Source organism: Pseudorca crassidens, chromosome 16, assembly GCF_039906515.1.
Source record: "Pseudorca crassidens isolate mPseCra1 chromosome 16, mPseCra1.hap1, whole genome shotgun sequence".
Taxonomy (NCBI): Eukaryota; Metazoa; Chordata; class Mammalia; order Artiodactyla; family Delphinidae; genus Pseudorca; species Pseudorca crassidens.
The window spans coordinates 78,909,542-78,931,409 of record NC_090311.1 but is presented as its reverse complement, the minus strand read 5'-3'; the positions used below and the strand labels follow the sequence as shown (position 1 = coordinate 78,931,409).

Here is a 21,868-nt window from a genome sequence, read left to right as displayed (position 1 = left end):
CCACCATCCCCAGCCCCACACGGCTTTCCCCCCTTGGTGTCCATACATTTGTCCTCTACATCTATGTCTCAACTTCTGCCCTGCAAACTGGTTCATCTGTACCATTTTTCTAGGTTCCACATACATGTGTTAATATACGAGATTTGTTCTTCTCTTTCTGACTTCACTCTGTATGACAGTCTCTAGATCCACCCACGTCTCAACAAATGACTCAATTTCGTTCTTTTTTATGGCTGAGTAATATTCCATTGTATATATGTACCACAACTTCTTTATCCATTCGTCTGTCGTTGGGCATTTAGGTCACTTCCATGACCTGGCTATTGTAAGTAGCGCTGCAGTGAACTTTGGGGTGCATGTGTCTTTTTGAATTATGGTTTTCTCTGGGTATATGCCCAGCAGTGAGATTGCTGGATCATATAGTAATTCTATTTTTAGTTTTTTAAGGAACCTCCATACTGTTCTCCATAGTGGTTGTATCAATTTACATTCCCACCAACAGTGCAAGAGGGCTCCCTTTTCTGCACACCAGCATTTGTTGTTTGTAGATTTTCTGATGATGCCCATTCTAACTGGTGTGAGGTGATACCTCATTGTAGTTTTGATTTGCATTTCTCTAATAATTAGTGATGTTGAGCAGCTTTTCATGTGCTTCTTGGCCATCTGTATGCCTTCTTTGGAGAAATATCTATTTAGGTCTTCTGCCCATTTTTGGATTGGGTTGTTTGTTTCTTTAATATTGAGCTGCATGAGCTGTTTATATATTTTGGAGATAAATCCTTTATCCGTTGATTTGTTTGCAAATATTTTCTATTCTGAGTTGTCTTTTCATCTTGTTTATGGTTTCCTTTGCTGTGCAAAAGCTTTGAAGTTTCATTAGGTCCCATTTGTTTATTTTTGTTTTTATTTCCATTACTCTAGGAGGTGGATCAAAAAAGATCTTGCTGTGATTTATGTCAAAGAGTGTTCTTCCTATGTTTTCCTCTAAGAGTTTTATAGTGTCCAGTCTTACATTTAGGTATCGAATCCATTTTAAGTTTATTTTTGTGTATGGTGTTAGGGAGTGTTCTAATTTCATTCTTTTATATGTAGCTGTCCAGTTTTCCCAGCACCACTTATTGAAGAGACTGTCTTCTCCATTGTATATCCTTGCCTCCTTTGTCATAGATTACTTGACCATAGGTGTGTGGGTTTATCTCTGGGCTTTCTGTCTTGTTCCATTGATCTATGTTTCTGTTTTTGTGCCAGTATCATATTGTCTTGATTACTGTAGGTTTGTAATATAGTCTGAACTCAGGGAGTTCGATTCCTCCACCTCCGTTTTTTTCCCTCAAGACTGCTTTGGCTATTCAGGGTCTTTGGTGTCTCCATACAAATTTTAAGATGATTTGTTCTAGTTCTGTAAAAAATGCCATTGGTAATTTGATAGGGCTTGCATTGAATCTGTAGATTGCTTTGGGTAGTATAGTCATTTTCACAATGTTGATTCTTCCAATCCAAGAACATGGTATATCTCTCCATCTGTTTGTATCATCTTTAATTTCTTTCATCAGTGTCTTATAGTTTTCTGCATACAGGTCTTTTGTCTCCCTAGGTAGGTTTATTCCTAGGTATTTTATTCTTTCTGTTGCAGTGGTAAATGGGAGTGTTTCCTTCATTTCTCCTTCAGATTTTGCATCATTAGTGTATAGGATGCCAGAGACTTCTGTGCATTAATTTTGTATTCTGCACCTTTACCAGACTCATTGATTAGCTCCAGTAGTTTTCTGAAGGCATTTTTAGGATTCTCTATGTATAGTATCATGTCATCTGCAAACAGTGACAGTTTTGCTTCTTCTTTTCCAATTTGTATTCCTTTGATTTCTTTTTCTTCTCTGATTGCTGTGGCTAGGACTTCCAAAACTATGTTGAATAATAGTGGTGAGAGTGGACATCCTTGTCTTGTTCCTGATCTTAGAGGAAATGCTTCCAGTTTTTCACCATTGAGAATGATGTTTGCTGTGGGTTTGTCATATATGGCCTTTATTATGTTGAGGTAGGTTCCCTCTTTGTCCACCTTCTAGAGAGTTTTTATCATAAATGGGTGTTGAATTTTGTCAAAAGCTTTTTCTGCATCTATTGAGATGATCATATGGTTTTTCTTCAGTTTGTTAATATGGTGTATCACAATGATTGATTTACGTATATTGAAGAACCCTTGCATCCCTGGGATAAATCCCACTTGATCATGGTGTATGATCCTTTTAATATGTTGTTGGATTCTGTTTGCTAATATTTTGTTGAGGATTTTTGCATCTATATTCATCAGTGATATTGGTCTGTAATTTTCTTTTTTTGTAGTATCTTTGTCTGGTTTTTGTCTGGTTTTGGTATCAGGGTGATGGTAGCCTCATAGAATGAGTTGGGAGTGTTCCTTCCTCTGCAATTTTTTGGAAGAGTTTGAGAAGAATGGGTATTAGCTCTTCTCTGAATGTTTGATAGAATTCACCTGTGAAGCCATCTGGTCCTGGACTTTCGTTTGTTGCAAGATTTTAAATCACAGTTTCAATTTCATTACTTGTGATTTGTCTGTTCATATTTTCTGTTTATTCCTGGTTCAGGCTTGGAAGGTTATACCTTTCTAAGAATTTGTCCATTTCTTCCAGGTTGTCCATTTTATGTCATAGAGCTGCTTGTAGTAGTCTCTTAGGATGCTTTGTATGTCTGCGGTGTCTGTTGTAACTTCTCCTTTTTCATTTCTAATTTTATTGGTTTGAGTCCTCTCCCTCTTTTTCTTGATGAGTCTGGCTAATGGTTTATCAATTTTGTTTATCTTCTCAAGGAACCAGCTTTTAGTTTTATTGATCTTTGCTATTGTTTTCGTAGTTTCTATTTCATTTATTTCTGCTCTGATCTTTATGATATCTTTCCTTCTGCTAACTTTGGGTTTTGTTTGTTCTTCTTTCTCTAGTTCTTTTAGGTGTAAGGTTAGATTGTTTGAGATTTTTCTTGTTTCTTGAGGTAGGCTTGTATACCTATAAACTTCCCTCTTAGAACTGCTTTTGCTGCATCCCATAGGTTTTTTTTTTTTTTTTTGCGGTACGCGGGCCTCTCACCGCTGCGGCCTCTCCCGCTGTGGAGCACAGGCTCCAGACATGCAGGCCCAGCAGCCATGGCTTACGGGCCCAGCCGCTCTGCAGCATGTGGCATCCTCCTGGACCGGGGTACGAACCCACGCCCCCTAAATCGGCAGGCGGACTGTCAACCACTGCACCACCAGGGAAGCCCAATCCCATAGGTTTTGGATCATCGTGTTTTCATTGTCATTTGTCTCTAGGTATGTTTTGATTTCATCTTTGATTTCTTCTGTGATCTCTTGGTTATTTAGTAGCGTATTGTTTAGCCTCCATGTGTTTGTGTTTTTTATGTTTTTTTCCCTGTAATTCATTTCTAATCTCATAGTGTTGTGGTCCGAAAAGATGCTTGATATGATTTCAATTTTCTCAAATTTACTGAGGCTTGATTTGTGACCCAAGATGTGATCTATCCTGGAGAATGTTCCATGCGCACTTGAGAAGAAAGCGTAATCTGCTGTTTTTGGATGGAATGTCCTATAAATATCAATTAAATCTATCTGGTCTATTGTGTCATTTAAAGCTTCTGTTTCCTTCTTTATTTTCATTTTGGATGATCTGTCCATTGGTGTGAGTGATGTGTTAAAGTCTCCCACTATCATTGTGTTACTGTCGATTTCCTCTTTTAGAGCTGTGAGCAAGTTGCCTTATGTATTGAGGTGCTCCTATGTTGGGTGCATATATATTTATAATTGTTATATCTGCATTTTGGATTGATCCCTTGATCGTTATGTAGTGTCCTTCCTTGTCTCTTGTAACATTCTTTATTTTAAAGTATATTTTATCTGATACGAGTATTACTACTCCAGCTTTCTTTTGATTTCCATTTGCATGGAATATCTTTTTCCATCTTATCACTTTCAGTCTGTATGTGTCCCTAGGTCTGAAGTGGGTCTCTTGTAGACAGCATATATATGGGTCTTTTTTTTGTATCCATTCAGCAAGCCTATGTCTTTTGGGTGGAGCATTTAATCCATTCACGTTTAAGGTAGTTATCGATATGTATGTTCCCATAATCTTTTTCTTGATTGTTTTGGGTTTGTTTTTGTAGGTCCTTTTCTTCTCTTGTGTTTCCCACTTAGAGAAGTTCCTTTAGCATTTGTTGTAGAGCTGGTTTGGTGGTGCTGAATTCTCTTAGCTTTTGCTTTTCTATAAGGCTTTTGATTTCTCCATCAACTCTGAACGAGATCCTTGCCGGCTAGAGTAATCTTGGTTGTAGGTTCTTCCCTTTCATCACTTTAAGTATATCATGCCACTCCCTTTTGGCTTGTAGAGTTTCTGCTGCGAAATCTGCTGTTAACCTTATGGGAGTTCCCTTGTATGTTGTTTGTCGTTTTTCCCTTGCTGCTTTCAATAATTTTTCTTTGTCTTTAATTTTTGCCAATTTGATTACTATGTGTCTCGGCGTGTTTCTCCTTGGGTTTATCCTGTATGGGACTCTCTGCACTTCCTGGACTTGGGTGGCTATTTCCTTTCCCATGTTAGGGAAGTTTTCGACTATAATCTCTTCACATATTTTCTCAGGTCCTTTCTCTCTCTCTTCTCCTTCTGGGACCCCTATAATGCGAATGTTGTTGCATTTAATGTTGTCCCAGAGGTCTCTTAGGCTGTCTTCATTTCTTTTCATTCTTTTTTCTTTAGTCTCTTCCACAGCAGTGAATTCCACCATTCTATCTTCCAGGTCACTTATCTGTTCTTCTGCCTCAGTTTTTCTGCCATTGATTCCTTCTAGTGTAGTCTTCATTTCAGTTATTGTATTGTTCATCTCTGTTTGTTTGTTCTTTAATTCTTCTAGGTCTTTGTTAAACATTTCTTGCATCTTCTCGATCTTTGCCTCCCTTCTGTTTCTGAGGTCCTGGATCATCTTCACTATCATTTTTCTGAATTCTTTTTCTGGAAGGTTTCCTATCTCCACTTCATTTAGTTGTTTGTCTGGTGTTTTATTGTTCCTTCATCTGGTACACAGCCCTCTGCCTTTTCATCTTGTCTGTCTCTCTGTGAATGCGGTTTTTGTTCCACAGGCTGCAGGATTGTAGTTCTTCTTGCTTCTGCTCTACAACTGTTTTATAGGCATACTTAGATTTCCCTGAAAGTAAGGTATCATTGCCAGGATGCAGTGCTGAATGCTGAAATTTAATGTGTCTAAAGATCTGTTTTGAATCTCTTGGAAAGCCTTGACAGCAGTCATTACATACAGCAATATGATTAATATTTTTTTAAATTCGTCTAGAGATTATTACTAAAAATTGTTATAAAACCTGAATATAAATTGTGATAAAATATCCTATATTTCTATACAATTCTTTCCACATGCTCTATTTTAGTCCCATATTTGAACTTTCATTTAGTTCAAGTTATCATTTAAAAGATTTTTGTACATAACCCTGTTATCCACAGATGTTTTCATTTCTTTGTGTTCTTATTTGATCTTTGTCTAGCCATAGATATGATTCCTCTGTAGTTGTGTCATGTACAATTTGGTTCAATTTTTAGAAATCTCAGCATTATTCTGTAAGTAATTTTATTAAGTATTATAGGTAGAATATTTTAATGACTGCATCTGTCTGGTTTACTTAATAGTTCCTGTCCAGCTGGCATTGTTTATGGTTTCCAGAGTTGCTCAGTTACCGAAAAAATGCTATTATATAGAATCTTTGTAGAAGCGATTTTGTTTTTATTTTTAAATTATTGCCTGCTGACAAATTCCCAGGAGTATGATTATACAATCAAGAACTAACCCAACCTTTCAGTCTTTGAGTGTTAGGACTTTATTTTTTGCTAGAGTTGTTGACAATAGTTTCATTGCTTGAATTTACATTTCTTTTTTTAAAATATTTTATTTATTTAATTTTTTGGCTGGGTCTTTGTTGTGGTGCGCGGGCTTCTGTCTAGCTGTGGCGCACAGGCTCCAGGGTGTGTGGGCTCTGTAGTTTGCCTCACGCAGGCTCTCTTGTTGAGGTGTGAGAGCTCAGTAGTTGTGGCGTGTGGGCTTAGTTGCCCCGCAGCATGTAGTTCCCCGACCAGGGATCGAACCCATGTCCCCTGCATTGGAAAGTGGATTCTTTACCACTGGACCACCAGGGAAGTCCCAATTTACATTACTTAACTATTAGCAAGGTGAGACTTTTCCCCCATGGATTTAATACGTCTCTTTCCTCTTTTGTGAATCATCTGTTCGATCTGTCTGTTTATCTATTGGGATTTTACATGCTTGCATCAGCACACAACCCTTTATAATCAATTGTATGAATTACCCTTTTTTTTAGTATATTACTCTCCCTTCTATGCTGATTCTACTTTTCCAGCATACAGAACATTTTGAAAACCTTCAGAACATTGCCTTATGGTAGATGATACTTTCTTTTTCCTTCCTTTTAAAAGTTGTTTCATTGCTTTTATTTGCTAATATATTCGTAAATGCAGGCATTTTACATTTGTGGCAGAGTGACAGTTTATAAAGGGTTTGTGTGTGTGTGATCTTATTTAAAGGTCCCCATAGATGATATTTTCTCTGTTCCGTTTCTCTCCTTTCCCAGGCACCCAACGGGAGGTTCCTTCATTCGTCCAAACAAAGCAAATTTTGGAGTAGACTTTCTCACTGCAATTAAGAACCGCTATGCTTTAGAGGATGAACCAGAGGAAGAGGGAAGAGAGCAAATTGTTACAATTGGAAATAAACCTGTGGAAACCATTGGTTTTGACTCTGTTGTAAAACAGCAAAGGTAAGTGGAACTGATAATGGTAGAGCCGACTTTCACAGTTTCATCAAAGTTCAGGATTTAAGGTCAGCCGACTGCATGTCAGTGCTCAGAACTTTGCTTCCAAAGTGGTCTTATCTTTTCTTCAGAACAGTAAATTGAGATCAGAGGAATCCAAGGATTGAGTATTCAGGGAAATTAAAGTCCTTATTTTAACACAGGACTTTCCTAGATTGGAAATGAAACACTGATTTGCCCATTATGAATATTTATACCATACTCTGTTGTATTGACTGACTATTAAGGAACTAAGGTTGATGTCTGGATGATAAGTCAAAAATGGAAACAGAAGTCTACATTGTTACCTGTGCCGTGTAGCACGATGGCACCTTCTAGAACCCAGTGGTTCCCATCTCTGGATGCACACCCGCATCACCTAGGCTCCTTTTGAAACATTGCAGAATCCTGGGCCCCATCCCAGACCTACTAGATCAGAATACCATGCATGGGCTCTTGCTTTTAAGAAGTACCCACAAGTGACTGTGTCGCAGTCTGAGGGGCACTACATAATGCATTTTGAAACTGCTGCATTTGAACTTTCTCTGTCCTCTCCAACTCTCTGAACGCAGTGATGCTCTGTAGACAGGCTCACTGCTCATTCGGAGGCACCACGTGAACCAGAGAGCGTGGAAGCTGATATTCACACAGAACTGCACGCAACTGCACACGAACCTCCCAGGTTACGCTGGTTTAGCAGCGATGGTCAGTGCGTGGTGTTTGACCCTGACCTGGATGAGGCGTCCAAGTAATGACCCCTGGTGGCCACTTTGGAGAGTAGATTTGCCGCTACTTGGCATAGGCCTGCGATCTTTTACTTTGTCTCTGAAGTATTGAACTGTCGTTTTGTTCAAAGTAAAATTCTTCGCTATCTTTTTGTTGCTCTTGTTGTTGTTATTGTCATTAAGATTTAACATGATACAGAACTTAAGTGCACATGGGGACAGTGTTGAAGAGTAAATACATTTCTTTCTTTTTAAAAAAATTTTTAATTTTGTTTGGAAATTGTGGCCACACTGCACGGCCTGCAGGATCTCAGTTTCCCAGCCAGGGATTGAATCTGGGCCATGGCAGTGAAGGCGCCAAGTCCTAACCACTAGACCATCAAGGAACTCCCAGTAAATTCATTTCTTGATATCTCTGCTTTTTAGCACAGATGACCAGCGTTAAAAAAAAAGAAAAGAAAAAGAAAACGCAAAATAAATCAAGATTTTTGAAAACGCAATAACTTGACAGTTAATTACAAACAATATACATTCATTGTTGAGGAATTAGAATATATAAATTGAACAAAAGAGAATCATGACTAATGCACCACTGAGAGATTACTAACGTGAATGGTTTTTGCTGTTGATTTATAGAGCTATGTGCTTCATAGGGTTAGAGTTCTTTGCTTTATTTTTTCCACTTATTTATTTTTTAATTAATTTATTTTGGCTGCTTTGAGTCTTAGTTACAGCATACGGGCTCCTTCAGTTGCGGCACACAGACTTCTTAGTTGCAGCATGCATGTGGGATCTAGTTCACTGACCAGGGATCAAACCCTGGCCCCCTGCGTTGGGAGTGCGGAGTCTTACCCACTGGACCACCAGAGAAGTCCCTATTTTTTCCATTTAAAATGCAAATATTTAAGTATCATTTACCCAAAAGAGGCACTTCCCCCCCCCCAATTGGTTAATCTCTATCAGAGAGCACCATGGGCTCTGTGAATATTAACAACAGATGCGAACAGATTTTTCCTCCCCTTGTTTATGAGCAGCTGCATAACTCATGAAGTTTTCTGGTGAATGACTCTACTGCCTGAGTATCGGTGTGTTCAGTAATTAGCCAGTGTCTTTCCTGGAAAGCACCCAATGTTGGAGCCAGTCAGGCTGGGTTCAGGTGTCAGCTAAGCCACTTTCTAGCCCTGACAGCAGTTAGAGTTAGTTAATTCTGGCTTCTAAGCCTAGTTTCCTCATTTCCAAAGTAATACCTAAGCTGTTAGAGCTGTTGGGAATAGCGGTTGAGATCCTGCCGTGAATGGTAGGCATCGCTGCTGGGGATGGAAACCTCTACTTTCAGCCATTGTATTGTCTCCTGATTAATTCCAGCTGACCAGCTTTGAGTTTGTAGCACTGAGAAAAGACATAATAAAGGAATCAAAACCAAATAAAGACCATTACGTGTGGTTTCTCCTTGGAGATGGCTGTGGCTCTGGAGTGGTGTCTGAATTCAGACCTGAATCCCTAAGCTTTGTACCAAGGTTTCCCGGGCCTGCAAGAAACTCACTGGGGCACAACAGGATATTTTGAATTTTAGAGGGAAACAGTGACATCTGTCGGACACGGTGCAAACTAGTAGTTGGAGCTAGTTCAGTTTCATGATAGTCCTACTGTTCCTTTCCATCGTGTCATTTCCCTGCAGAGCTGGGTTTTTGGCCGTTCTTGTGCTGAAAGAAAAGCCAGTATCTCCTGAAAATCATCATGGAACGGGAAGAGGAGGTGGTGAGGGTCCAATCTGATTCCAGGGTTCAGGAAGTTGTGCAGTGCCCACTAGACAGACACTAGTTTGGTAGGACATAAAGAATTATTAAGTTGTTTGGCCCTAACTGCTTACTAAATGGAACTGTGAGGTGTTTCTTTTGGCCTAGGGGCACCTTGGAAAATTACTGAAACACTGTGAAGGGCCCTGTGAACTGAGGAAGTTTGGGAGCCTCTGCCTTGGAACATTGCTGCCATCTTTTCCCCCTAGTTTCTGGTGATTGTAATAGCTGATGCCTTGCATGGTGGTCTTAGTATTCCCCCCAAAGGTTTTCAGTTTTATGTTTATTTTTATAAATGCTTATAAAGTGACTTACTGTATGTCACACAATATTCTGAGAGTTTCACAAATACTGACTCACTAAATTATCATAGCATGGACTTCCCTGGTGGCACAGTGGTTAAGCATCCTCCTGCCAGTGCAGGGGACACGGGTTCGAGCCCTGGTCTGGGAATATCCCACAAGCCACCGAGCAACTAAGCCCACGCACCACAATTACTGAGCCCACGTGCCACAACTACTGAGCCCACGGGCCTAGAGTCCATGCTCCGCAACAAGAGAAGCCACCACTGTGAGAAGCCTGCGCACCGCAAAGAGTAGCCCCCTCTCACAACGAGAGAAAGACCGCATGCAGCAACGAAGACCCAGCGCAGCCGAAAATAAATTAATTTTTAAAAATTATCATAGCATTTTAAAATTGTAAAATATACATAATGCGTGATTTACCATCTTAACCATTTTTAAGCGTATAGTTCAGCAGCGTTCGGTACATTCCCACTGTTGTGCAGCCGTCATCACCTTCCACCTTCAGAACCTTTTCGTCTTCCCAAACTGAAACCCTGTAACCCTTCAGTAACAGCTGCGCATCTCTCCCCACCCAGCCCCTGGCAACCACCGTTCTACTTATGTCTCTGTGAAGTCGATGCCCACTTAGGTGCCTCATGTAAATGCAGTCATGCAGTGTTTGTCCTTTTGTGACTGGCCTGTTTCACTCAGCATAATGTCCTCCAGGTTCACAAATGTTGCAGCATGTGTCAGAATTTCTGTCCTTTTCAAGGCTGAACAATATTCCATTGTATGGATTGACCACACTTTATTCGTCGGTCAGTGGACACTTGGTTTGCTTACATATGACGGTTGTGAGTAACGCTGCCGTGGATGTGGGTGTGTAGATGTGGATTCTGAGGCACACGGATGTGAACTCACCCAAGACCAGAGGAGCGGTGGAATCGGGATTGGAACCCAGGCAGTCTGGCTCCAGGCCCTGTGTTCTTAACTCTCCGGCACTGTAACACATGGACTCTTTTAATGAATAGAAAAACACAGCTTCTCTACACTGAAAAAGTGGCTTCTGAGAGTATCTAGAAAAGCTGAAGACACGCACTCACGCTCTCTAGGCTGTATCCCTAGAGAGACTTTCCCACGTGAGCATAAAAACTATACAGTGGTGTGTCCTTCAGCACTGTTGGGACTAATCTGCCTGTCCCAGGGGAGGAAATAAATTACCTGTGGTCTTTCCGTATAGTAACAGACTACAAGGTGTGAAGGTGTGTGCTCTGGAGCACATGTCCCCATAGCTACATCTTACTGCTGAATAACGTACTATTGAGGGAAAAAGTCAGTTGCAGGAGGATATACGCAGTACACTACCATTTATGTCAAATTTCATAATATACAGAAATGCTGTAATTGTTTAGGGACATAGAAATATGTAGTAAAGCTATTAAGAAATGCTTAAGATTAAGTCAGCGTCGAACGCAGTGCCCTGGTTCCCTACGTGGAACAGAGGAGGAGGGGAGGGGGTGATGGAAAGGGACGCAGAGGACTTCACTTATGTGTGTCATGTTTGTAACGCTTTGTTTCTTTTTCTTTTTTTTTTTTTTTTTTTTTTACAGTAATGCTTTATTTCTTAAGTTGGGTGGTGGCTCCTGGAATTTGTTATTTCTGGTGCCTTTTTACATGTCTGAAATACTTTTCAATTTTTTAAAGGGCCAATGGATAGCGTACCTGTTTATGCATACATGTGAACTATGTGTTTTTCATGCAGTCAGCTGACCAAGTTGCAGGAAGTTTCTTTGAGGAACTGCACAGTAAATGGTCCTGGAGACAAAGGAGGAATTGCCAAAGCTTGTCCTAGTATCCTTCCCAATGAGAAGTCGTCACTGGGGTCTGACTGGCTTTGACACTTGAGTGAGACACCCTGGTTGCCTACCCAGTGTCCATTCTCCTAACAGGGACTCGGTCTCACCTGGGGTTGTCCCCGCCCAGGTAAATTGTTACCTTCCTAGACCCTTTGCTTTCAGGTGAGGCAGTGTGACTCGCCCCATCCAGGGAGATGTAACATGGGAGTTTCTGGTTGGGGCTCCTTCAAGGGGGACAGACGTGGCTGGATCTGCTTCTGTCCATTGCCCTCTGTCCTCCCCTGCCTTGAGCGCAGACAGAACGCCCAGGGCTCAGCAGCCAACCTGTGGGAAGAATGCCATCCAGGGTGACCTGGGAGGGAAGGGATGGAGAGGGGCCGGCATCCTGGATGGTACCCGGGCCACTGCGCCAGCCCCAGCTGCCTTCCTGTGAGGGAAGAAGATAAACTCTTTCCTTTATTAAGGTTCCTGTTCATGCAGCTGGATGCAGTTTTGTTATAATACCTCAAAACAGACTTTTCCAAAGTTTGTCATCTCATCTCTACCTTCTCTTACGAGTGTGTTCTTTTGCCCTGTATTACTCTTATTCCCACAACTAAAAATACAGGAGGTAAGTTTAAAAGAATTCCCAGTAAACTTGCTCCATTTTGTAGTCTGGTGGAACACAGTTCAAGTGCTGCTTGGATCTGTGTCTCCTGGGCTGCAGTCTAAACAAACCCCAAATAAATGCATTTTTTTGGCCTTAAAAAAAAAAAACCCAGTGGCGAATGAAATAGACTTTCTCTAAGCGAATGAAATAGACTTTCTCTGACTTTAAAAGGTCTTCTCCCAATTCCTTAAGTCTGCCTAGTCTGTACATAATAGTTTATGCAGAAGGTAGCAGCTTACAATCAGGTTTCTTGACTGAAGAGATGGCAGATGAGAGTAACTTTCTTCAGCAAAATGTTTCTAACCACCCTGGTGGTACCTGCTTTGTGGTGACAGGAAAGGTCGTTCCCTCTGCAGGTTAGGCAGCTGGGTCAGGGCATTTCGGGGTGTGGAATGGAGCTTGTAAGGAGCAGAGTGCCACAGAGGTGCCCGGCGCATTCTGGAATCTGCCTGGCCTCCTCCTAAGTGGTTTTGGAAGACTGGGAATCGGGCGGTTCTAGGCTCATCTTCAACACAGGAAAGATCTGGTCGCAGAGGGGTTTGGGCATGTGAATTGTTTGGTTGATTGGAGTTGTCAGCGGTGTGCTGGGGAATCAGCGTCTCGTTTGTTTATGCCGCGCTCTCTGCTGGGGAAGAACGTCCCCTAAGACGTGAGGCAATGAGGTTTGGTGAGATAACCAAGTCACCGCTGATATCTGCGGACTCAGTGATGAATGCCTTGCACTTGCTGATTGAATTCTTGCGCGAAGTTGAAGGATTGCCTGGTGTGTTTAATCCAGTCACCGTTTTTAGGCTGATTCCTCTCTGAGGTCATTCGCTCAGCTGGGGCTGAAGGCAGTGGGAGTGTGTCAGGTTGGCGAGCTCCGCTGGGGAAGAGATGCCTCACCAGCTGGCTCTGAACGTGGGGAAGATCCTCTGCCCACAGGAACAAGAGCACCAGGAGCTCCCTGGACTGCGTGCGCACGCGTGTGTGTGCGCGCATGTGTGTGTGTGCACACGCGTGTGGGGCCGACATTCACGACTGCTGGCCTGTCTGGAGTTGATATCAGAATGCAGGTGGTGCCTGTGATCTGTACAGACTAGCAGAAATATGTATAATTCTGGCTACACAATGGAAAGCATGAGTGAGTGGAGAATGACTGGCCTCGAACCCTTTCCCACCAACCTAATGGCCCAGAGTTAGCAGAGGCGGTGGAAATGACAGGCGGCTGGAGTTGGACCGCCAGCCCTGAGACGTGCCGGCTCAGCCATCGCATGAGGGCCCGCGGCTAGGGTGGAGCGGCTGTGGGACACAGGCGGCACGAGGGGCCGCGCTGCGGGGACCGGCGGGAACGCCCACGTCGGGGTCAAGCCCCTGTGCTCCTGTGGCGGCTTTGAGACCCTCCGAGGGAGCTTTCAGCCAGGTGGCTGCCGAGGATGCTCTGTCCAGCTGGTGTCCAGCAGGCACGTGCTTACAACTCTCCTGCTTGATTCGGCACCTTTAGGTGGTAGTTGTTCTACTAGGAAAAAAAAGCCCAGCTTTTCTTTGCCGTTTCCGCCACTGAGCTTCACGCTGTCGGCAGTGAGACCCAGAGCTTGGATGCGTCGTGCTGCTCTGTGTCTCATCTTTAGGGCAAGAATCCCGCCCCCAGGGTTCTGGGCGTTATTTCCGAGCCCCTGCTGCGCCCCGGGTTTTTCTAGAGTCTCCTTAGGTCGGGAGGCGGCAAGCTGTTCCCTAAAGAGCCAAAGAGTAAATAGCTTAGGCCTGCGACCCACCAGCAAACTGGAGGAGGTTGTGTGGATGCTTACAGGACCGCCGGAAACACAAGCATTTAAAACCGTCAGAACGGTGCTTAGCTCTCTGGCCTCAGTTCACCCTCAGCCAGCGGGAGCCGGCACAGGGTCTGGCGAGCCTGTGCCGGCCGGGTCCCCTTCTGTGCATTTCCACTGCCTTCTTTCCCCTCTTCCAGCCACCTCGTGGAGCTTCCTAACTGGTACCTGCCTAAAAGGCTTTCTTCTTCAACCAACCCTGTTGATTGACGCCACTATTTTTATTAAAAGCTACTTTCTCCGTGTTTTATGCGTAAAGACGCCCTGTGGCATAGTGGGCTTTAAGGAAATGGGCTTTGGATTGAGGCTGATTTGGGTTTAAATTCACACCTGTTGGTCTGCACCAGGCGCACGGTTACCGACTGCTCTGCGCCTCCGTTTTTTTCCTTCCATGATAAAGGAGAACGCTTCCGGCACCCAGTGGACCACGCAGGATGCAGGCGGTGGTGGTTCTTTGATCCTGGCTCTCTTTCCCGCTTTGACCTCTCCTCCTCAGCCTCTCCTGCAGAGGTCGCTGCGCCCCAGGCTCAGACCCCTGACCCTTGGCCTCTCTGTTCACACTTGTTCCTGAGGAGACGTGTCCAGCCTGCGGATGCCGGGCTCCTGCATTTCGGCCTCTAGCCCAGACCTGTCCCCACTCAGACTTGTTTGTCTGCTGTGTATCTGATACCTGTTTGGGTGTTTCATGGTCATCTCGAATTGAACACGTTGGGACATTAAGTCCCCTGAAACTTGCTCATCTGTAGTCTTTCCTGTCTCGGTAAAGGGAAGTTCCAGGGGCACTGGCCAAAAACCCTGCAGGTAATTTAACTCTTCCTTTTTTCTCACCTCTCTCATCTGAATCCAGCAGCAAGTCCCAGCAGCTCCGCTTTCCTGCTAGGACACCGAACCTGACATCCCCATCCCCTCTAGCGCCCAGTCGGGCCTGAGCCCAGACTGCTCAGGAACCTGCACCTCCTTTTTCTGCTCCGTCTTCATTTCCCTGCAGTCTGTGCCTTAGCACAGCAGCAGAGTGACCTTTTAAAGGCCTAGCTCCGCTCACACCAGTAGCTCCCCTTTCAGGCAGAGACTAAATAAAGTCCCGCAAGGCCGTTTGTGATCGGGCCTGGCCCCCGAGGCCTCGGGGACCTCGCTTCCAGACCCCCAGCCCCTCTGCCCGGGCACACGGGAGCTTGCCGTCCCGGCCGTAGGCCCCACCTGTTCCGACCTCTGGGCTTTTGCTGTGTTGTCCCTTCTGCCCTGGTGCTCTTCTCCGGGATGGCATTCCCTCATTTCCTTGAGTTCTCTGCTCACACATCACCTTAGAGAAGGTGGTCTTCCATGAGCAACGTGTATAAATTGCTCACACGCCCGCTCTGCTGCAGGCCCGGCGCTGGTACTCTGATATGTGTCTGTATCTGGCACGCCAGAGATGCGGTGCTTACTGATCGGCGTGTTCACTGCTAGACACCTGGCCCCCAGCCACCATTTGCAGAATAGAGGAATGAACTGCACAGCTTCTGCACGTATCAGAGTAGCGTGTGAGATTCTCCTTGAGCTGGGCCAGTCCTGCTCCAGGCTTCTTTCTGTCTCTTGCCCAGGGGTTTGGCCTCTTGATAGCATTGCCACCACTCCCCCCGGCATCAGGTGCCTTTCTCTTTCTGTTCTACTGGTTTACCCCCTCTGGATTCCTGTACCAGGGATGGTGGGTGTCACACTCACTCCGTCCAACCCACAGGAGACCCTCAGCATTGCAGGCCTTTCTTAGCACTTTTGAACATGTGTCCAAGCTAACCCGGTTGGCCCCCGGAGGTGCCTCTCCTTACTTGGATTCCTGCAGCACAGAGCTCAGCGGTGCCCTCCAGGAGGAGATGCGTGTGCTTGATGTGAGGCTGCAGGGGCTCCTCAGTGCCAAGGGCAAGGCCCCTGGGCGCACCTGAGGTGCTCGATGATCACAGTTACCATCACTGTTGGTTTTTCTCTTTTTGTTGGATAATGCTAGAATGGTTTAGCATTGACAACATTTGCTTCTCACTCATTTGATTGTCTGTGTCTGTCGCAAGTTTGTAGCATGTGACAATGAACTTTTTAGTTTCTGGATGAACAGCTGGATGATTAAAATGGGTAAAAGTAATATGTGCTCATGAAAAAATTTCAAGCAGAATAGAAGGTATAAAGTGAAAAGGGAACAATCCCATGTTCCAGAATTGAGGTAATTACCATCCTGTCTTTTATGAATCTTTCCATATTCCTGTTTCTTAACATGTGCATTTAGATGTTAGAAGCATAGATTTGTCAAAAAACCTGTTGTCATCATGGGATGAAGTCGTAGATATTGCTGATCAGCTCAAGCACCTGGAAGTCCTTAATCTCAGGTATGAACGCGCGGTTGCCTAATTGTCAGCATCTCTGTGGGAAAGAGCTGGGGAGGACGGCTTAGTTGAATTTACTTATCTAAGTTTAACTTATTCCTTAATATTCTTTGATGATTCTAGTTTTTCAAATGATCACCTGAGGTGATTCATTAATAGGTAACGTGTTTTACTTTTGACGCGGGCAGCGGGGCAGGGTGGCTACTGCACTGAGCTGGAAGGTCTTCGTGCTTCTTACAGGCCTGACCGTAGAAGATGGCCCATCTGGGGACTCGGATATTTAAGTGGGCAGAAGGAGATGTGATTAACCTTCCAGCACTTAATTGCTTTAGGAATGAGTCATTTCATCGGGGTGCTGCTTAATTCAGTTCTGATAAGGAATTTTCACTGAGCTCTGTATTTAACTAATGTCACAATTTTCCAGGCCTTCTTGAGTATCTGATTAGTTTTAATCTCAGAACCTAACTTTCCCAGGGCTCGGCCAGGAACCCCCTTTCACACCTGAGCCAACTTTACACGTACAGGTGAGTTGTTCCTGGCTCAGGCAGGTTCAGTGGAGCAGTTGGACAGGCCTAAATTAGTTATCCTTGCAAATAGAGCACAGAGTGTACTTCGACCCATGGCGTCACCTTTTCTGGAAATAAGGGCTTTAATGGTATCTTCATTCACAGTGACTGTCAAGATGGGGTACCTTCTGAGATAGGATCTTGAGAGAGAACTTCAGGGCAGTAATTTATTTCATCCATCCTGTTAGCAGGCTCTGTTTAGAAGCAGAATTCTAGCCCACAGCCTAGCACGTCAGTAAGACTCTTGAGAGCGGGACTGAATTTTACAGCGTCCAGAGCCACAGCTTGTGCGGCCAGAAGCTGACCTCACAGATCAGTGCCTGAGCCTTGTGTTTCAGGAAACCTGCAGCCCCACCGCGGCCCTAACCCCATAAACACACCTCTGCCTGTTAGATACCAAGTTGTATCTTGTAACTATTAAAAATTAGATAGTCTTGACTCACGTTGTGTTTAGTATAATCGCATTTTAAGGTTGAAACAAACCAGACTCCTCATATCAAATCCCAAAGTACTGCTTTCAGTGACTGTCCCAGTTGGGCCTCCTCTATCACCATAAGCTCATCGTGTCTCTTCTTCTACACAGTGAAAACAAACTAAAATTTCCCTCCGGTTCACCATCTCCAACTGGAACATTTTCTGCATTGAAGGTTTTAGTCCTTAACCGGATAGGAATCACATGGACGGAGGTAAACATATTTCTTTGGTTTGTTACCCAGTAATAAACAGTTTTAAATTCTTGGTTTAATGGGGGATTGAAGCTCAGCGGTGGCTTCATTTATCATCCTATTATCCAGATAATAGGGTTCTTTCAACGGCCTTACAGAAAGGAGTTACAGAATCCTCATAGTTAGTAGAAGGTGGTGTCTCAGAATCCATCCTGTTCTCTTGGGCCTCTGATTAGTCCTGGTGTCTCCTGAGCAGTGGCTCACCTGGTGGTCTGCACCCAGTACGTGCTGAGCTTTGAAAAGCCTTAAGAGTTAGCTCTGGATTGAGCTTTTAGCTGCCTGAGTTTCCCCACGAGTGTTCTTAGGGCCGAGGCCGAGCCTCAGAAAGGTTCTCACACCCTCTTCTTGTTTGCAGTTCGGCTCCTAGAAGCCACTGCTCATGTACACAGCTGGGCTCGAAAGTGGACTCGTGGGTCCTGGGCCCTGCAGCCTTTGGAACTTAGATCTGGTACTGCTCAGTTCTGTCAGAGGTTAACTGACTTCACACACCCAGAACACTCCACTTTCAAAGCAAGTGCAGATAAATACATCCCAGCAAAGCTGTTCATCTGTGAAGTGCCACCTGGGCACCTCCCCAAGAGATAAGGGGCCTTTCACTTGGGCCGTCCGTGGCTACAGCCGCCCGACTTCCTTCCTAGGGCTCCTTCCTTGAGAGCTGCTCCCTCCAGAACAGGAAGGAAGGGCACGGAGAGACTCTGGAGGTGGAGATGGCAGTAAAGGTCCAGTGAGAAAATGTAGAAATAGTTGTTGATAAAGTGTGTCGTATTAGTACATTCTTTATAAACCCAGATTGGCATTGAGAAGTAAGGAAAGGTGTTTCACACCAAACACAACAAACTGTATCCAATAATGAGAACGTGCTAGGTCACCATCTCCAGTTCCACTTTGTACAGGTCAGGATATGCCTGAATGATGGGCTGATACCTGTCCTGGTTGGTTCCAGGTGCTCGAAGCTGTGTGCTCCCGTGTCATTAAAGTACGGCCCTTTAACACCGTAGTTTTATCAGCCATCCACTGGCACTCCTGGCCTGAGATAGAGTCTGTAACAAAATGTCCAAAGGCATTTTTCTTTCCTTTTTAATTTTATCTTGTTTCATTTTATGTTTTGGCCGCCCCACGCAGCATGCGGGATCTTACTTCCCCCAGTAGGGATCCAGCCTGTGCCCCCGGCACTGTAAGCATGGAGTCTTAACCACTGGACTGCCAGGGAAGTCCCCAAGGCACTTATTTCTACAACAGTAGCTAAACTGCATCCGTGTGGAGGTTCTAGTGATAAGCACGTGGGGAGAATGACCAGTGTTCACCCTGCCTTGACTTTCCCCCCAGGTGCTCCACTGCGCCTCCAGGTGTCCTGTCCTTGAGAAACTGTACCTTGAGTCCAACGGTATCGTCATTTCAGAAAGGTAACCAGGGTTTTACATCAACGCATCGGTCACCACTGTCATTCTTTTTTTTTTTAATTCAAAAGCATTTTTATGTATTATAGTTTTTCCAAACTTCGAGGGTAAAGAGGTATAATCATTCTCTCTCTGACAAGTAGCTGCGTATCCTTTAGTCACTATGAATAAATAAACATTAAGTTTTAGGAGGATGTGCAAATAAGAATTAGAGAAATGCTTATTATTCATTGCCTTCACAAATTAGAATGTCAACTCAAACTTCACTAAGAGGTTCTAATTGAGGAAACCCCATCAGAGTGAAAGCCTTGAATTAAATATTTTTGAAGCCATGAATTGTATTAGTTTTACATAAATGTATTTAACTTCTGTTTCTAAGTGGGGGTTCTGTAGGAGATGCTCTAAGGATTAAATAATGGATTTTAAATTAGCATTATCTTTTCAAGGTCAATGTACCAAAGTACAGCCCTCCATATCCCTAGGTTCTGCATCCACAGATCCAACCAACCACAGATGGAAAATATTTGGGGGAAGAAAAATTCCAGAAAGTTCCTGAAAGCAAAGCTTGAATTTGCGGGGCACTGGAACTGTTTACATTGTATTAGGTGTTACAAGTACTCTACAGATGATTTAAACTATATGGAGGATGTGTGTAGGTTATATGCAGATGCTATGTCCCTTTATATAAGGGGCTTGAGCATCCTCAGCTTTTGGTGTCCACGGGGGTCCTGGAACTAATCCCCCATGGATTCTGAGGGATGACTGTGTGTAAAAAGCTTGTTGTCTTGAGTAGATTAAATATGTTGTTGCCTAATCTTCCTCTTGTGTTGGTATCATTAAATTAGTATGTAAAACAAACTTAAACATGGACACATTTACAGCAAATTCTCAAAGGATTCAAATTAATGAAAATTTAGTGTTCAGAATGATTTTATTTATTATACAGGCAAATGTAGTTTTTTAAAAATTAAACTTTTAATTTTGAGGTAATTTTAGATTCACGTGCAGTTATAAGAAATAGTACCCAGAGATCACATGTTCCCATTACCCAGTTTCCCCATTGGTAAGGTCTTTCAAAGCTATGGTCAGTATCACAACTAGGACACTGGTCCAGTCGACAGACAGAACATTCCCATCACCACTAGGATCCTTTATGGTGCCCTTTTATACTCATATCATATACTTGCCTCCCACCCCCTGACCTCTTCTTAACACCAGATGCAGGTATTTTAGGGCCGTATCTTTGAAAACAATTAAGAAATTAATGTTGAAAAAATTTTATCTTCCATACAGGCCGACTGATGTTCTCCAGACAGTCAAGTTGTTAGACCTTTCTTCTAATCAATTAATTGATGAAAACCAGCTGTTTCTCATAGCATATCTGCCCAGGTAACCCGCTCCTAAAATGCCTATTACAATAGTTCTTAGTAAATTTTTAGTGAATGGATCCTATGCTATATATACTTTCTCAGTGGAAATATGATAATGATGATGGAATTCCCAGATTGAGTAGTTCCCTTTGGGAAATTTTTATTTGAATTCATTTAGAGAATTGACTTGTGAACCACATACAGTGTAGTCTATGTCTGTACTAGATCATTGAAGAATGAATAATTTGGCCCTGGTGCTGATATCAAAAGTCTTCATTCATTGAACTTTGGGAAGTAAGACGGTGTCTCTTTGCTCTCTGACACCCATTTAGCACCTAGCACAGCAGGAGGCCCAGGAATTGTTTGATGACTGCAGGATCATCAGAATGTAGCACAGAGAGTCCGCTTTGCATGCCCTAAATTGGACTTCAGGGTTTCTAAGCATTTCTCATGGGATCAAAACCTAGGGTGTAGGAAAAAATTTACAAATCTAGTCTGGTTGATATAGCCCATGGCATTTTATATTGTCCTATGTAATCAAATTTAACATTTTTACATTTCAGATTAGAACAACTAATCCTTTCTGACATTGGACTTGCTTCTATACATTTTCCAGACGCTGGAATTGGTATATGAGATTATTCAGTAACCCCTCCCCCGGCTCCCCCATACTTCAGCGTTGTTTCCCTTCTACTGTGTAACTTAATTCTCCTTCTAGGGTGCAAAACATCAATGTTTCCTTCCTTGCAATACCTTGTACTAAATGACAATCGCATATCACAGGTGAGAGCTTCTTCAGAATGTATGTATTTACATTATCACTTATTTCCATTCTCATGATGCAGTTTGTAGGTTCCTGCTGTTAAAGAATATTTTAAATTGAAAGAGAAATGCTTCCTTGGAGTGAAACTCCTCACACAAACCCAAAAATATTAAGAAAGAGATTAATTCACACTCAACCAGCCCATCTTTCAGTTTACACGGCACAGTTGTAAAATAGGTGGCCTTCCTCGTGGGTGCTCGCTGCATGGTGAAATTCCATGCCTCCGATGGAACTGGGGACTTTTGCTTTTCTGCTGCTAGTCCGAATAATCTGAAAAATTAACCTGAAACATGTTTATTTTCATATGTTTTCTTTTGCTGGGTTTCAGTGGTCATCTATCAACGAGCTGGATAAGTTACAGAGTCTGCATGCGCTGTCCTGCACCAGAAACCCCCTGACTGAAAGCAGCAAAGACGCACAGACCACACGGCAGTTCATCATCGCCAGGATCGGTCAGCTGAGGACCCTGAACAAGTGTGCGGTGAGTACTGGTGTCCTGACAAGGTGTTTCTTAAACTAGAAACCAAACGGTCCAGTGTAAGGAGAAGTTACAGTGGAAGACCATAAAGGGTATCAGATGTCGTTTCCTCCAAATGGTAAGTATTATTTCCTCTCAATGGCAGTTTTTTCCAGCTCCTTGGGAGGTGGTG

General features: G+C 43.5%; 1 protein-coding gene across 7 annotated transcripts in view; it reads left to right on the top strand.

Annotated features, from left to right (window-relative positions):
- The window catches only part of TBCE (tubulin folding cofactor E), a 118,976-nt gene that overhangs the window by 82,442 nt on the left and 14,666 nt on the right, over window positions 1-21,868 (top strand). For 6 of the 7 annotated variants that reach the window (XR_010936031.1, XR_010936032.1, XM_067711047.1 and 3 more), the window contains exons 4-12: window positions 6,650-6,835; window positions 11,436-11,524; window positions 16,241-16,340; window positions 17,487-17,589; window positions 18,955-19,031; window positions 20,319-20,414; window positions 20,959-21,023; window positions 21,114-21,178; window positions 21,547-21,699. Coding sequence is in view for 5 of the 7 variants with exons in the window: in XM_067711047.1 (XP_067567148.1) it covers window positions 6,650-6,835; window positions 11,436-11,524; window positions 16,241-16,340; window positions 17,487-17,589; window positions 18,955-19,031; window positions 20,319-20,414; window positions 20,959-21,023; window positions 21,114-21,178; window positions 21,547-21,699 (934 nt within the window). In the remaining 2 variants the exon portion in view is untranslated. The remainder of the gene's footprint in view (window positions 1-6,649; window positions 6,836-11,435; window positions 11,525-16,240; window positions 16,341-17,486; window positions 17,590-18,954; window positions 19,032-20,318; window positions 20,415-20,958; window positions 21,024-21,113; window positions 21,179-21,546; window positions 21,700-21,868) is intronic. The other variant, XM_067711050.1, reaches the window with a different exon arrangement.